Raw genomic sequence first — 14501 nt, 5'->3', positions numbered from 1 at the left:
AGCAGCGGGCGCAGTGGGAAACAAGAAGTCGTGATCACGCTCCAGTAACTGAACTCTTTAGTGATGGCCAGTCTATACACGTAGCAAACGCGTAAACCACAGCCAAACATTTAGATAGACCAAGATGCAATATCGCCTCGTACCAGTTAGGCAACCATATAACCAACTTCCATGTCGTGGAAGACCTTGATCTCCTCAAGTGACAACATTACTGTTCATGTAATTCAGGATGCAGATGTTTTTCATCCGCTGCATTTTTGGCAAAACCGTTTACTTGTTTCGTGAGGTTTTAGTTTCTTCTGAAAACCTTCTCTGACAAAAGGACATGACGTGCTTATGACCTTTGTATGCTGTCGCAGGGTCAGCTGATCAATGTTGGCTAAGGAAGTCGGCCCACTTCCTTAACCTTTGTCTTGCACAAGCAGCAGAGGAAAAGTTCCTTGTACGTGACCATAAAGGATAACGTGTGTTCGACTAAAGAAAAATAACCCTTTTACTTGGGCCTTACTTGATTTACTTTAAAAAAAACTTTGTTTTCCTTTGGTTTGCTTCGATAGCAAACAGATATTGATGAATTTAAGCAAAACTATATTGAATCACAAAACTCTCACACAAACTGCGTAACATAATACAAGTCCTGTTTCCTTCCCAGACACATGCATCTTGTCTAAAACGTCATTATCTTTAGTTCTTTGTGAATTCAAGTCAACGCATCTGCACACGGAGTACCTGTCATGAAAAACGTTGCTTTGCTGTTTAACGATTTGAGCAACTTCAGGCTGACATGGTCCTTTAATCACACATACCTGAATGCCCATGCAAAGGTGAATATTCCTGTACTGTACCATTTGTATCATTTATATGTTGTGTTTTAGAGTCGTCAAAAGTAAACATTTTGAAATAATTGGACGTGGCACTGCCTTGTATGCCCAAAGAGGAAGTGGCATCTGTGAATTTGAGAAGTGAGCCGTGGTCGCATCGGTGTTGAGTAAGAAGTTGGAAAGTTGGTTAGCAGGTTAGGTGTGCTTGGAAAAATTGCTTAGTAGACAGAGGCAATTGGGGAACACCCACAACGTTGTGGGTGTTTCAGCATAATTTGGCAAAAAAAATTCTCCTTACAGTCAGCAATCCTGACTGTACAACAATTACAAAGTCGCCCCACCCCCGAAGCATACTCTCCCTCTTGTTCTATTTCACTCAAAATTGGACCATAATTTACAAAAACAATTATCCTCAATGCGAAGAAGAGTTTAACTGAGCGATTGAGACGCTAAATATATGCTAACAAGTTTCACTGAAGACTTTTTATTGCGACGTGAGGAGTCGCCCTCTGCTGGTCAGTGGAGAGAGGGAAGTTCTGAGATTATTCCGCATTGGCTTCAGTCTAACGGACTGGAATCACTGCTCAGTATGGGGGTCAGATGGGGATCAGATCAGTCTCAATAATTGCAAATGCGCACAGAACGACTCACAAATGCAAACCAGAAGATTTACACATGCAAACTGAACAATGAACCATGAATTATTAGTTGATACGTTAACGTTATGTTAGCGGAGTAAATTCTGTGAATTATGTGACTTGGGGATCTCAGTTTTCTAACACCAGTTCTAAGCAGCTTATAACACATCATCAAAATTACTAGCCAAGATATTCTTTATTAATAAAAATGAAATCATTCACAATGTTTTGCAAAATTGTTAAAATTGCAATACTGTTGTGTTAAGACTCAGGTATCAATATGTTATAGTGGGGATCCCCAATATGGTGAATTGATCCATTGTGTTAGTTCATTTTTTAACATAAAATTCTGTTTTAAATATTATTTAGTGCCAACTATAATGTTCATTTAACAATGACAGGCGGTGAGTTTATTTTCTAAGACATTTCATGAGTAAACAATCAACAGCATCTAGTGAGCATAAGCATAACATGTAACAGTTCTATACATTCAATCAGATATAAAGACAAAATCAAACACCATTCATTCCCACCGAGACATCGTAGAGCGAAGTTGTTCTCTTCCATGAGGTAAGACTTCGCCAACTCCATTGAAACTTACACTCGAGTGTGACATATTGTTAAATAACTGAATATATATTTACTATATACTGTAGTAAAAAAAACAAAGCTAAAACACTAATGAAGCATCCAAGCGTGACACATCAGTTTGGGACCCAGTGCAGTGTCCCAATGGATTCTAAATCACAGCGATATAATGGGCTCGAGGTTTTCTTCTTCTGCGTTCTCTATCAGTTTATTGGTATCGACCACATCGGGCTGGGATCGCTCTCTGTCGAAGTAGAGTGGGTTGTCGAAGGTGGGCAAAGTACGAGGAGACTTCTTGTAGATGAAGAATGCGACCACCATCAGCGTCGAAACGAGGGTGATGACGAGCACAACTATCAAACTCGTGTGGACGCGACCGCGAGGATCCTGACCACCGTGAGGTTCTGCACAAGCACATAGAAGTGGATTAGTCAAGACCATTTAAAATTCACTTGAGCTTTAAATATAATTTATATTCCTTTTAATTACATTTAATAACTGTCAATTTTTAATTTTTGATTATTGATGTTTATTATTAAATCATTAAAATTTGGCTCAATTCAAGGAGTTGCAAAAGTGTAACTAACCAGGTTTTTTTCCTGATCCTTGATCCACGGGAATAACTGTTTAAAGAGAAGAAAAAAGAAGGGAAAGTGGTCATAAAACTATCAGGTGAAAATAACAAAATCAAAAAAAGAGGATCTGCAGCTGCAAGTTGAGTTTATGTACAAACAAAAAGTATCAAACAGTTGTATGTTTTTAGGAAAACGTAACACAGTCTTGACTACGGCTCCCTGTTACTCCACGTAAGCTACATGTACGGGGAGAACTTGTGAATGCACGTCATATTTAGACTAAATGGGATCTTACCTTTGGCTGCTTTACAGACGTAGGCTTTGTCGTGCCATCTGCTTCCCGTCCTCCACAACCCATCCGAGCTTCCAATACTTCCAAAATCATTTTCTGGCTCGTCTTCAGCCCAGTTAATGTATTCCATGACGGTTTTATCCAACCACTTCCATTCCCCTGCGGCCAAACAGAAACTTTAAGTAATAGTATTTTCACTTTTACATGCTGTAGAGGCCGCGTCAAGCTGCGTGAGAAACGGAAACAAAACCACTAAAACTAAGAGGGTAACATCTGGCAAACTCAATTTCATGGAATCGAATTTGAGTATTCATATAATTAATAAAATATAAAAAGACCGGAAAGAGTGTAATGCTACCTGCATGAGTTTTGAACAGGCCAACCCAGAAAGAGCTGGTGCTGTCCCGAAATACTTCCACATGGCCTTTGATGAACTCTTGCTCAGCAGGGTCTTCGATGCTGGCCAGGGATCCACCTTTAGCAACGCAAAAAGCAGTCCGGTTTTAACGAGTTCTGGCCGCTTATTGCCAGTCGCTGGTTGTTACACCACACACTCACCATGCCTGACACAGTTGCTCGCTGCATTCGCCCATTCAATTTCATCGGTGATAAACAAATAGCAGTGACCCTTAAACGGCAGCCAGTTGTTAACCGGGTTGTCGTCCTCATCCATATCTGGTGGGCAAATCCCTGGAAAGGCTGTTGACGGCAGTGGCGGCGGGTCTGTAAGTGACAGAGGCAGCGGTGAGGAGATCAGATACTTATTATTCCCTGCGGCGAGCTTAAAGCTGAGGTCACTGAGGTCATCCTGGATCAATTCACAACGTCTCATCGAGGTGGTTGTAAAACAAATAGCATATTTTACACTAATGGAGTGTGTGTGTGTGTGTGTGAGCGATGTCCACTTTTTTTGGTAAACTGGAGAATTAAGAATTTCATTCGTGGCTTGAGAAAATTTATCTCGCACTTTGAGCTTAAACATAAACATTAAAATACAATCTACAGAGCTAACATTTGATACCCGGTACGCCAAAGACGAGAGCGAAATAATGTATATTACAGAATGCAAAGAATGATCACTTAAACCTTCGGGAGTTTGGATGGTTTGGTGGATTCGTGTCTCCTACTCGCGACGTACCTGTCGACTGCTTGCAAACACTGTTCATGGTCCGGTTGCAGAAAGCCGTCCTCCACTTTCCCTCCTCGTCCACGTACACACACGGTCGGTCTCGGCTTGGTTCACCTTCAGCCCAGTTGACGGAGCGCAGCTGCCAGCCATCGATAAACCTGAAATAACCGCTTTCCTGAAAGCGAGAATGGATCAGATCAACGTTTTATTTCCCTCCCTGGACTTCGGCGCGGTTCTTCCGGTCGGTGTCAGCCGGCACCTGTTTGTTCAGTCCGATCCAAAGAGGAACCTTGAGCTTCATAGCCAGCAGCTCCACGTAGGCTTGCGTCCAATCGTTCCTCAGGCTGGCCAGGTCGCTCTTGTCACCCTGACAGTGTTTCCTGGCATCGTACCAGGTCAGATTTCCATTCACAAACTTGATGCTGTCATTTCCCAGAGGTACATAGATATCAGTGACTGCTGGCTCCGTTTGAGGCTGCAGGTTCGGGTCTGTGGAGAGCAGAGGTACGTGGAGGTTTTTTCTGTGTTTTTCTATAATAGTTTTTAGAGACGTTCTTGACTAAATGACGGCTTTAAATTTTTTTCAAGTTTGGGCAGTGTAGAGCCGCTCTTCAATGGCCACCATATTGAACGATTACTTTTTTAGTTTTTTGCCTCGGATAATTTCTTTTAAGAGAGAGAGAGAGACTGAACTCACCAACATCTCGAATACAGATGAATCCATTTGTGTCATTGCAGGACCTGATTGACCATTTACCGACGCCAAGGGCAGGGTTGCTGTTCACTACAACACATTCCCCCTGTGGAGGGACATGGGCAAGGTTCAGAATTTCAAAATCTTTTCAATAAGACATAAAAATTGCTATCCGGCTTAAGCTTGCGTGTTTGACGGTTTGAGTGAGTCATTTAATTAATGAATAATTGATTAACGATTAGCCGGATTCTTTGCTAAATTCATCTACGCTAACAAGTGACTCTAGTCGGCCCTTTGTGACAAAAACTAAAAAGGAGTTGTGTTTTACTTTAAAATCAGTCGTGGATATATTACCTCATTCCATCTTTTGTTAAACGTCCCCGTACGATGTCGATATTTCTAACAAGCAGAACAAGAGAAACAATAATTCATGTATGTCTGTTAAACGGTGCCTCCACAGTAAGCGAAGATTTGTGTACTTACAGAATAATTCCAGTTGGTGAATTTCCTTGATTTCCCATCACTCCAGTAAAATCCATCTTGTTTCAAAGCACTCAAACCAATCCACAGATCTGAGGTTGCCATTTCAGACATCTTTGTGGTCAGAAATGCTGAGAATTTTAAATGTAGAAATCAATTAATTGTCATCTTTTTTTTCGTGCAAGGTTTTCAAAATCTACAACAAAATAATTATAAATGTTTAAAAAAGCAGTAGGACAAACTTTGCACACGCCGTGTGGGAATTGAGGCAAAGTATCCTCCCATGCTGCTGCACTGTGATCTCGCTTCTTCCCAGACGACCCGGCGGTTGAAGATGATACTGTAACACTGCAAATGAGAAATTAAAATGTCATTCTTGCTCTACAATTCAACACTAACTTTCTTAGGTTAACTTTTGATACCATCTTATCTGGTGTTAAGAAATATGTCAGTGTGCTTATTTCTCAGTATTTAGAGTTCTCTGTCGTATCAGCTTTTTATTTATAAGAGGATTGGAGTGTATTTCGGTTGTGTGATAATTGCTTTGTTGCATAAAAGCTTATAATATGTGTTTGATGTTTGAGCTGTTTCTTCCGATAATGCTGCTTACTTTATTTTGTTCTTTTGAGCCATTTCCCAATGTTCCAGAAAGTATCCCACAAGGACATTTAGTCCTTGTGAAATTCTCAAAAACCAAATGTAAATATATCCTATGCAAACTCACTCATCTGAAGTGCATTACAGTTGATTATCTTGTAAATGTATTTACTCAACTTCACATACAAAGTATTTTTAAGGTTGCAGTATCAGTAATTTTAAGGAGGCATCTGCTGGTTATTAGAGATAACAATGTGTATAATTGAAAAATAGAAATACAAAGTATCTGGATGATGGAACCAGTAAGTGTCCATATTACAGAGCACAACCCGATAAACAAACTGACATTTATAAAAGTACGTGGGTTTTTTTGATGATACCATTTATACATGACCGGTTTCCAAAAGAAGCTATGATGAGCCTGTTTCTACACCAAAAATAAAGAAAATAGCTGCAGCCACTGCTTAAATAAGGGCATGTTATATGTGTAGTTAGTTATTTTACCACTCAGTTATGGAGTAAGAGCTCTGTAAATCCCACCTGGACCCATTCAGTCCCAAACACTCTTTGCTGAGAGCCGGCGTCCACTCGTCAGTCAGAATAAATGGTCAGGAACTGACATTTTATGAGTAGAAGTGACAATGTTTAAACTTGTGGTCAAAACTAAAAGTTAACATGATTTCTGACCTTTGAGTCAAACTTGCTCCACTTGAGTGGGCAGCCCCCTTTGGGAGCAACCGTGGGGGCCGCCGTGCTGTTGACGGGTGCTGAGATTCGTCGTTTACAAATGAACTGATTCTCGTTGCCGCAATTACAACTACGCCAGTAGCCTGCAAGTAGAGTGGAGATGCAAGGAAGATCATCTCACCAAGAACTGCTTTCACTCAGAGCAGCAGCTGCATCTTTTCCAGAGCAACGTGTCTGGGGTTAATACTTTTTTTAACGTGTCATTTGTCAGTTTGCGTTTACTCACCCATGTAGTAATTCATAACAACACAGTTGAAATCAAAGGTATCCGTGCTGGGTTGATCTACCTCCCATTTTTGTAACCCCACCGTAGAACCATCCATCCACCTTAAAGCACGCACAGTGCAGTAGAATTAGGACATTAAATAGTGTGAACAATACCACAGGTGTCGCCATTCTGCAGCAATGGTACAATAAAGCAGAGGATATACGAGAGGTACTTAGAATTCTGGTACCAGTAATACTGGTGCTTAAATGATATGCATACTGTCCTCTGTGGCCTGAGAGTTTTCACTAAGCTCCTTGAAACCAATGATTCACTGTATTCTATTCTATGGCATTCATTGATACTCACCAAAATGACCCATCGAGATCCACAGACAAACCTATGTAATAAGCCCCATAGTGTCTTGAAATCTGTGAAAACAACAACACAAATACACACAAGCGTTAGGACCTACTTAACAACTTAGTAAACAGCCTTTCAATATAAATTAAAGTTGAATTGTTGGCTAGCAAACCAAATAAACAAACACCTACTTGTTTCCATAAGAAGGTATTTTCATCTTTACTGTTGATGGACACCAAGTCGCCGTGCCTCTGCTGACAGAAGTGACGAGCATCCTCCATGGACATGGGGTTTCCGCTAATGAAGTACTGACTCCCTCTCCACACAAGCCAACCATCCGAAGTACGGTTATATTCTGCAAAACAATTTGTGTTCTATTTTAAAATGTCTCTCTGTTGTCGTCAATATCTTTAATGTCTGTCAAATAAAAGGTTACACGTGATCAAAGTGAAGGAGTTTAAATGGCACGAGCCAGAAGCAGCAATATTACTTGCTAGTGTGTGTGTGTGTGTGTGCGTTTATTAACTTACCCACCACAGTATTATTTGGAGGTATTTTTGGAGTCACTCCTGTAAGACCACAAAAAGTGTCAATGTCACGCAGAGAGAACACAAACACACCTTCCACTCCGTCGGCTCCTTTGACTCGAATCTCGTACTGTGGAATAATGTCTAAACTAAACAAACTCAACTAGCTCTACTATTTGAATTACAGGGCAGATGAAGCAAAGATAGATACGTTATCATATCAACACTACACCCCCACTTTTTGGAGAGATTTTGCATCATGGAGGATGAACTATAATGTATGGAAGTCTGTTTTTCCTGGATAAACAAATGTATTTTCTTTAGAATACACAAAAAATAAGCATTCAGTACACATTTATGGGCTGTACCTGCAAGGATCTGACAGAACCAGTCATTGTAACCCTCACAGTTTGCATCGTTCCAAGACCCGTGATCATTCACGTAATACGTTCTGAATTCAACACAATTTTCATCATTGTTATGATTGTTTGGCTCTCCCTCCTGCCAGTGCTGGTAGTTTACCTTTGAACAGGAAGAAACAACAAATACAGTGGGTGTCACATATGTGTTTACGGAACAAAAGAGTTTGGAATGATTTGCGATCGGATCCGTTGTAAAAAGTAGAGCACCGTTAACTCACCGGGGTTCCATCACTCCATGCGTAGCCAGTGTTCACATCAGGAATATGAAGTCCTATCCAGGCTTTCGCAAATCTACTGTAGAGTTAGAACGTAACGGGAAGTACGTCAAAGCAGTGCTCCTGTTATTTTTCAATAGTAGAGTAAATATTTTACTATAGTAATTGTAGGTATTCCGTTATTCTGAAACTTAGAATATTGCCTCTCTGTAATCACCTTTTGTGCAGCTGTATGCTGGTATTTGTGATTTGTAATGATCTTACATACAGATAGTAAATGACCAACCTGCCCACATGCAGCTCTGGGATGCCGTGAATGCTGAGCAGCTCTCCTCCGATGGCCCTGCAGTAATCCCTGGCCTCGTACCAGGTCTTCTCCGAGGACCGAGGCCCTGTGAAAAGCTTTAAGACAAGAGGGATACCGGATTAAAGTAGAGCACAGCTGTAGAGTCCATTACTGACTTTTTAAAACTGTGCCTAGATTTGTGTATCATAACGACAGAAACTGACCCTCTTCTAATCATACAATAAAGTTTGTTCTGGCCATTTGGGGTTTAAGCATTAAAAGGTTTACAGAACACTGACTTATGTTATTAGGGTCTTATTATTAAATACTCATCCGCCAGTTATGGACCAATCATTCATTTGACATACATATCATACTGTTTTAACTCTGTGTTGGTCTCTACCATCTTTCTTTAGCTGCAAACCTCTTTGCTCACAAGCTTTTCAATGACTGTATCTGTTTGCTGCTGAACGTGGCACAAGTTAAAGGAGTTAAAGTTCAAATAAAAAAACAATGACCATTTTTGTATAAATGACGGCATACACAATAGGTTTGTGGGGGTTGTGACAGGACGCTGGTCTTGTTTCGCTGGTATTGTGTGTATCTGTACCTTAGCGCAGACGCTTCTGGTTCCCATCCGAACCCAGCCCTCCTCGCACTGGGGCTGGCTTTGAGTCGGTGGCGGCACGGTTACAACCGCCCCCTCCGCCAGGTGTTTGCAAATGTACTTCTCCTTGTTGCTGCAGGGCAGCAGATCCCAGAGTCCAGCCAGAATGCCGGTGGTCATGGCAACGCATCCCTGTCTGTAACCTTGGGTCGTTGACGATTGAGAAAACAGTCAGGAGTAAATGACGCGGCTACTGTTTATGCCCTGAGTTTTCAAGATGGAGTTGCATCTCTTCGCCTTACCGGGCATGTCAACGTTCCAGTGGGTGAACTTCACCGAATCCGTGTTGGTCCACACAAACTGATCAAGGTTTTTCTGATTTGAGAGGCCCAACCAGAAGTACCTTTCTGGTCTTAAACCCACCATGCTGGCAAGAAAGGCGTTGTCCACCCTGGAAATGTTAACAAGAGGTTTTCGTCTCATCCTGTGAACTACTCTGTTATATGACAGCTGATAAAACCACGAGATGTTGTTACCCATTTGAAACATCAACCAAATAGGAGTCGGAGCTCTTGCAGTCTTCTTTGGCTTCATCGAACGTCTTTGTCTCTGCTCCAACAAAGTAGCAGTAGGAGCCGTGTCTTTTCCACCCCTGTGGGAAACCGAGCACTGATCAGAACTGTGGTAAGTTTGGTATTTTTAAATGCAACATATCCATTTTATTCTTAAAATACATCTATATATATATATATATATATATATATATATATATATATATATATCTTAGCCCATGTCCAACCAAACGTCATAGAGAAACAGTTACTTTTCAATGGAAATTTCAGGGTTAAAGTAGTAAACTTTTACTGCCCAAATAATCATGGAAATCATGTTCTTTTTTCCTAGGTTACATGTTCGTGTACTCACAGATTTACAGCCTAAATCCATTTGTACTTCAGCTCCAGTGCTTTCAGTGCTGCTCTGCTTCATACAGATGAAGCCATGTTTCTCACTGCACAAGCGATCGGCCCAGTTCCCATTCTGCAAGAGGAAAACACACGTTTACTTGAAGATTGAATGTATGGGGCGGGCTGAACTAGATATTACTTAAATACCAGGAAACGCATGACATTTAATAGAAAAACATGCTGCTCCTCACCTCTCCCCGGATGAGCACGCAGTCGTCTTCATCAGCGAAGGTGGAGGGTTTCCCAAACTCCCAGCTGGTGAAGCTGACGGTGGAGTGGTCACTCCAGTCAAACAGCCCCTCGGTCTTTATGTCGTTCAGTCCGATCCAAAGCTCATCGGCGGATGCTGCGGACACGGCCGGGGAGCAAAGTGCCTCGTGTCAACCAGTGGATACAACGTCGCGACGGTCATGTTTTTGGAGCTATTGGCATCATGCCAGCGTTGGTAAACATGGACAAATGTAAGATGTTAAATCTGGCAGTAGATGTAAATGTGTTGAAATTCTACTTTATTGAGGAAAATGGCATAGCTTATGTTTTTTCTTTATTCAATGTACTTATATTTTCCATCTTACATATATATATGTTTACTTCTTTAAATTCCCTAAAAACGACACCAATGGGTAACAAGGTTAATTTTCAGATTTTGAGATTGATTCGACTGACTGTATTTCTTCAATTTAAACGCTATTTGAGATGTTCAGAGCTTAAAGTCTGTGTGCACACAGGTGCTCCATTCCTATTCTGACTTGTTGAGCTCTTTGGATTCAGCCGACATCGGAAACAGACTGAAGGCCTATCGTCATCACGTACCGAATCCAAGTTGCGAGATGACAAAGCTCTGGTCCTCCACGTGGCGGATGCTCACCAGGTCCCCGCCCTCTTTACGGCACTCTTTCTGAGCATCGGACCACGTTTGAATGACACGCTGGAGGTGAAAGCAGTGGCCATTGTAGGGGATCCACGGGGCTGCACAAAACCCCTGCTCAACTGATGACGGAAAGAACAAAAGATGGATGGGATTTATTGACTTGACTGTGTGGCACAGAGGAGGGTAGAACCCAATAGGGTTGGATGTGTTTCTGTACTTTGGGGTGGAGATGGTGGGGCTCCGTCTTTGTAGCATACGTAGCCCTGTTTCTTGCCGCAAGATTGGCTTTGCCAAGTTTGCTCCCCAGCAGATTCAAGGAATGCACAGCTGTGGCCCGGATTTGGAGCCGGATTTCCTGAAACGAGATGATGACGAGTTGAATTGAGATTCCTTCTTTACTAGTGCAGACACATACATCACGAACTGGAGAGATTTCACATTCTGCTGAACCATAACATTAAGGTTTAACTCTTATCTTATGTACGCATTGCTTACAGGAACTCCAGCAGAGCACTTTGAAGCTTTTTGCGAAGCGCAGACTTACCTATGTTCCATCTCAGATAGCGGAAGGGTTTCCTGTCGGACCACTGCCAACCGTGTTCTGGGTCCAGGACCAGCCCGATCCAGACTTTATGTTTCCCTGCTCCCATTAGAGCTGTGTTGATGTGTGTTTATTTGGTTGACAGGGGTAACAAAAAATGAAAAGGACAGAGTAAATAAATTGTTCCTCTTTTCCACACGGTTCCTCTTTTTCATTGATTTAAATCCAGTCAGCAGAAAGACAGAATTTATCTCACACAGGATTAAAACACAGAAGGGACATTTTAAAGGATAAACCATCAAATAACATTAATGATACTGGTTTGGTCCATGGGTGCGCTAAGTAACGGTAAAATTCATTTTAAACTGTTATAGAGTCAAAATCCTTGTCTCGTGTGAAGGTCTATTTATTGTATCCTCCTTTTAAACACATTTTTTTATTGTTTACTAGGTATCAAATGGACTGCATCTTAATCATATTGTTTTTATCTTAGTGTCCTGTCTGTTCAAAAAACAAAAACGACAGTATTACTATTATTATTTCTTAGGATGGTGCATAACAACAAGTATAACATAACACGTATTTACCCGCTCCTATCAACACATTTATATGCAATTTTTAATATCTTATACACACAAGCGACCCCCGCGTACCTGAGACAAAGGCCTGCTGGTGAGGGTCGGTGATGCTGAGCAGCGCGGCCCCCTGCTGCCTGCAGCTGGTATCGGCCTGAGCCCACGTCAGAGCCGACTGCGTGTTCACCTGGTAGAAGGCGCCCGTCACGGGGTTCTTGGCCCAGTGGTCCGTGGCTGTGCATCAAAACAGCAACAACAACAACAACAAAAAAGAAAAGTCAACAGTGCGTTACTGTAGCCCAAAGCAATGAGGTGGGTTGTACGGGGACTATTTTCTATCGTGGTCACTCCAGTCAAACAGCACAAGGACGATATGACAGCAACACAAAAAAAATAACAACATCGGTCGCGGAAGCTCGCATTGCCCGAAACCGGTCATTTGCGGTGTTTCCGGTCTTTTTTCGACGGCGTCTTTCGCTAAAACACTGAAATGACAACTAACCCGGAGTGCGCAGTGATATGGAGCGCTCAGGTCAACGTGAACAGCTACTGTACATTATGACTCACTCCCAACCAATCAGAACGCTGGATTCCATCACTCGCGGTACTACAATGGGAAATATCCTCGTGGCACGCGGGGCGCAAGCGGCCCGTACTCACAGCTGGTCGGGCAGTATCCCCACTGCTCGTACTCGAACTTTGAATTGATCGCACACCAGAGGCGCTTGATGGAGGAGTCGAACGTCGTGCAGTCTGCGAACCAGCGGTCTTTGTACAGGAAGGGAAACGCGCAGATCTTCCCGTTGGCGTTGCCGTCAATGGTATACAGTTCTAAAAGGAATAACAAGAAGATACGAGGGGGAAGAGGTTAATCACTTTGAACCGCCCCCCTTCGTGCAACCGCGCGCCACACGCGTCCCGCGCGTTTGTCGTACTGCACCTCGGTACGTGCGGGAGCACGCGCCGCTGGACGTGCCCGTGACGGTGAGCTCGTTGTTCGGCCCCGCGGTTCTGGAGAGGGAAATGGACTGGTCGGGCTTGACCTCGACGTAGAGCGCTTGGTCCTTGAGGGCGAGCAGCGTTTCGTTCTTGCACTCCCACCTCTGCAGCGGGCTGCTGTCGTCGCAGTCGTAGAGGCTGACCTCGCTGCCCGCGCTGCGGCCCTGAGCCCCGAGGCACTTCTTGGTCGAGGTGACGAACAGACGGTCCCCGGTGGTCCAGCGCATGTCGAGGCAGCGGCTGGACTTTCTCACCAAGCAAAAACCGGTGGCTTTGTTGGTGATTGTGAATGGAGCATCTGGGGAAAGTGAAACGATGAAGTCCTCAAAGTCGTCGGAGACCATATGCAGTCACAATATACATATGAAATTAGGCAACAAATATATATATCATATGTCATCTAATGTATTATTTACTATTTTCCGTTGATATTCTTTTCAGCTGGAGCTTCTCACTCTTTAAAACTGAGCCCAGGCTCATTTTTAAGCCAAAATGTGCTGTTTTAGAAAGCATTTATTTAAAAGACATCACCCTACGACCAACCGTATGAAAAAGCTTTGACAATGGGAGTCTAAATGACTTCCAATATCCAGTGAAACTAATGAAGGCAGATAGCTGATCTTTGCATCCGTACCAGGAGATATTAGGTCGATACACAGAAGAAAGCTTAGAGGAATACTGTACCATTTGTGGTTGAACAGGTTGGGATGAAGAGCACAAAGGCTGCTAGAGTTATCCTCTGGGAGAGCATCCTTCTGATAAGCCTCAGAGCAGGAGACACTGTCCACGCATTGCAAGCAGAGGACTAATGGGCATGGACATGAAAAGGAGGGAATCTTAATACCTTCTTCTCATTGAGGATGTGTCGTTGGCCCATTGCAACATTTTTTTTGACTGGTCAAAATGGGGGTGGGACACACACACACATGCACACCAACTGTTTTGCGTGCACGGAGGTCACATCCCCACAATGGCAAAAAAAAGCCCCATTGACTTCATGTTGAAATGGTGAGTGGGAAAATCGTTCTCAACGTGATTCATGAGCCATTGGTCCAGTGCAGCATCCACAATCACGTTGGTTCGCTGACAAGACGCAGCTTTTCAGTGCATTCCAACGAGGTTATTGTGACCCCATAATAAAAAAATCATCATCATTGAAATGAGCACGTTTTCAGGCTCTTAGCAGGAAGTATACTGCGTCCTGTTAAGTGATGACATGTGGACACGACATCTTATTCACTAAACCCCTTGCATTTGTATTTATGACACTAAGCATGTATCAATGTATCCGTCTGTTGCTTCATTATTATGTATCCAATATTCTTAAAACTGTTGAGCCATTGTATCTGTGAAAGCGCTCTGTT

The 14501-nt window shown here is 42.7% G+C and overlaps 1 protein-coding gene across 1 annotated transcript; it reads right to left on the bottom strand.

Moving 5' to 3' along the window:
- Positions 1-1636: 1636 nt before the first annotated feature.
- Positions 1637-14112, bottom strand: mrc1b (mannose receptor, C type 1b). The gene is made up of 31 exons (XM_040171982.2): positions 13822-14112; positions 13079-13435; positions 12799-12969; positions 12217-12372; positions 11567-11677; positions 11240-11377; positions 10965-11141; positions 10343-10497; positions 10111-10224; positions 9723-9838; positions 9489-9637; positions 9190-9389; positions 8580-8695; positions 8297-8372; positions 8025-8178; positions 7660-7698; positions 7321-7484; positions 7136-7197; positions 6788-6888; positions 6502-6644; positions 5460-5565; positions 5221-5348; positions 5092-5136; positions 4741-4843; positions 4303-4532; positions 4053-4218; positions 3473-3637; positions 3273-3389; positions 2918-3073; positions 2635-2670; positions 1637-2451 (listed from the first exon to the last, which is right to left on the bottom strand). Exons 1-31 carry the CDS (start codon positions 13886-13888, stop codon positions 2204-2206), a joined length of 4266 nt encoding a protein of 1421 aa, XP_040027916.2. The 5' UTR covers positions 13889-14112; the 3' UTR covers positions 1637-2203.
- Between the last annotated feature and the right edge of the window lie 389 nt (positions 14113-14501).

The sequence above is a fragment of the Gasterosteus aculeatus genome, chromosome 3 (assembly GCF_964276395.1).
Source record: "Gasterosteus aculeatus chromosome 3, fGasAcu3.hap1.1, whole genome shotgun sequence".
NCBI classification, from domain to species: domain Eukaryota; kingdom Metazoa; phylum Chordata; class Actinopteri; order Perciformes; family Gasterosteidae; genus Gasterosteus; species Gasterosteus aculeatus.
This window is presented reverse-complemented; position numbering and strand designations above follow the sequence as displayed.

Excerpts from the sequence above, each read along its gene's own strand:
- mrc1b (XM_040171982.2), bottom strand. The coding sequence starts at position 13,888 with ATGCTCTCCCAGAGGATAACTCTAGCAGCCTTTGTGCTCTTCATCCCA. Across the intron at positions 13,436-13,821 it reads AACCTGTTCAACCACAAATG|ATGCTCCATTCACAATCACC; the intron begins GTACAGTATTCC and ends CACTTTCCCCAG. Across the intron at positions 5,566-6,501 it reads GGAGCAAGTTTGACTCAAAG|TGTTACAGTATCATCTTCAA; the intron begins GTCAGAAATCAT and ends TCTCATTTGCAG.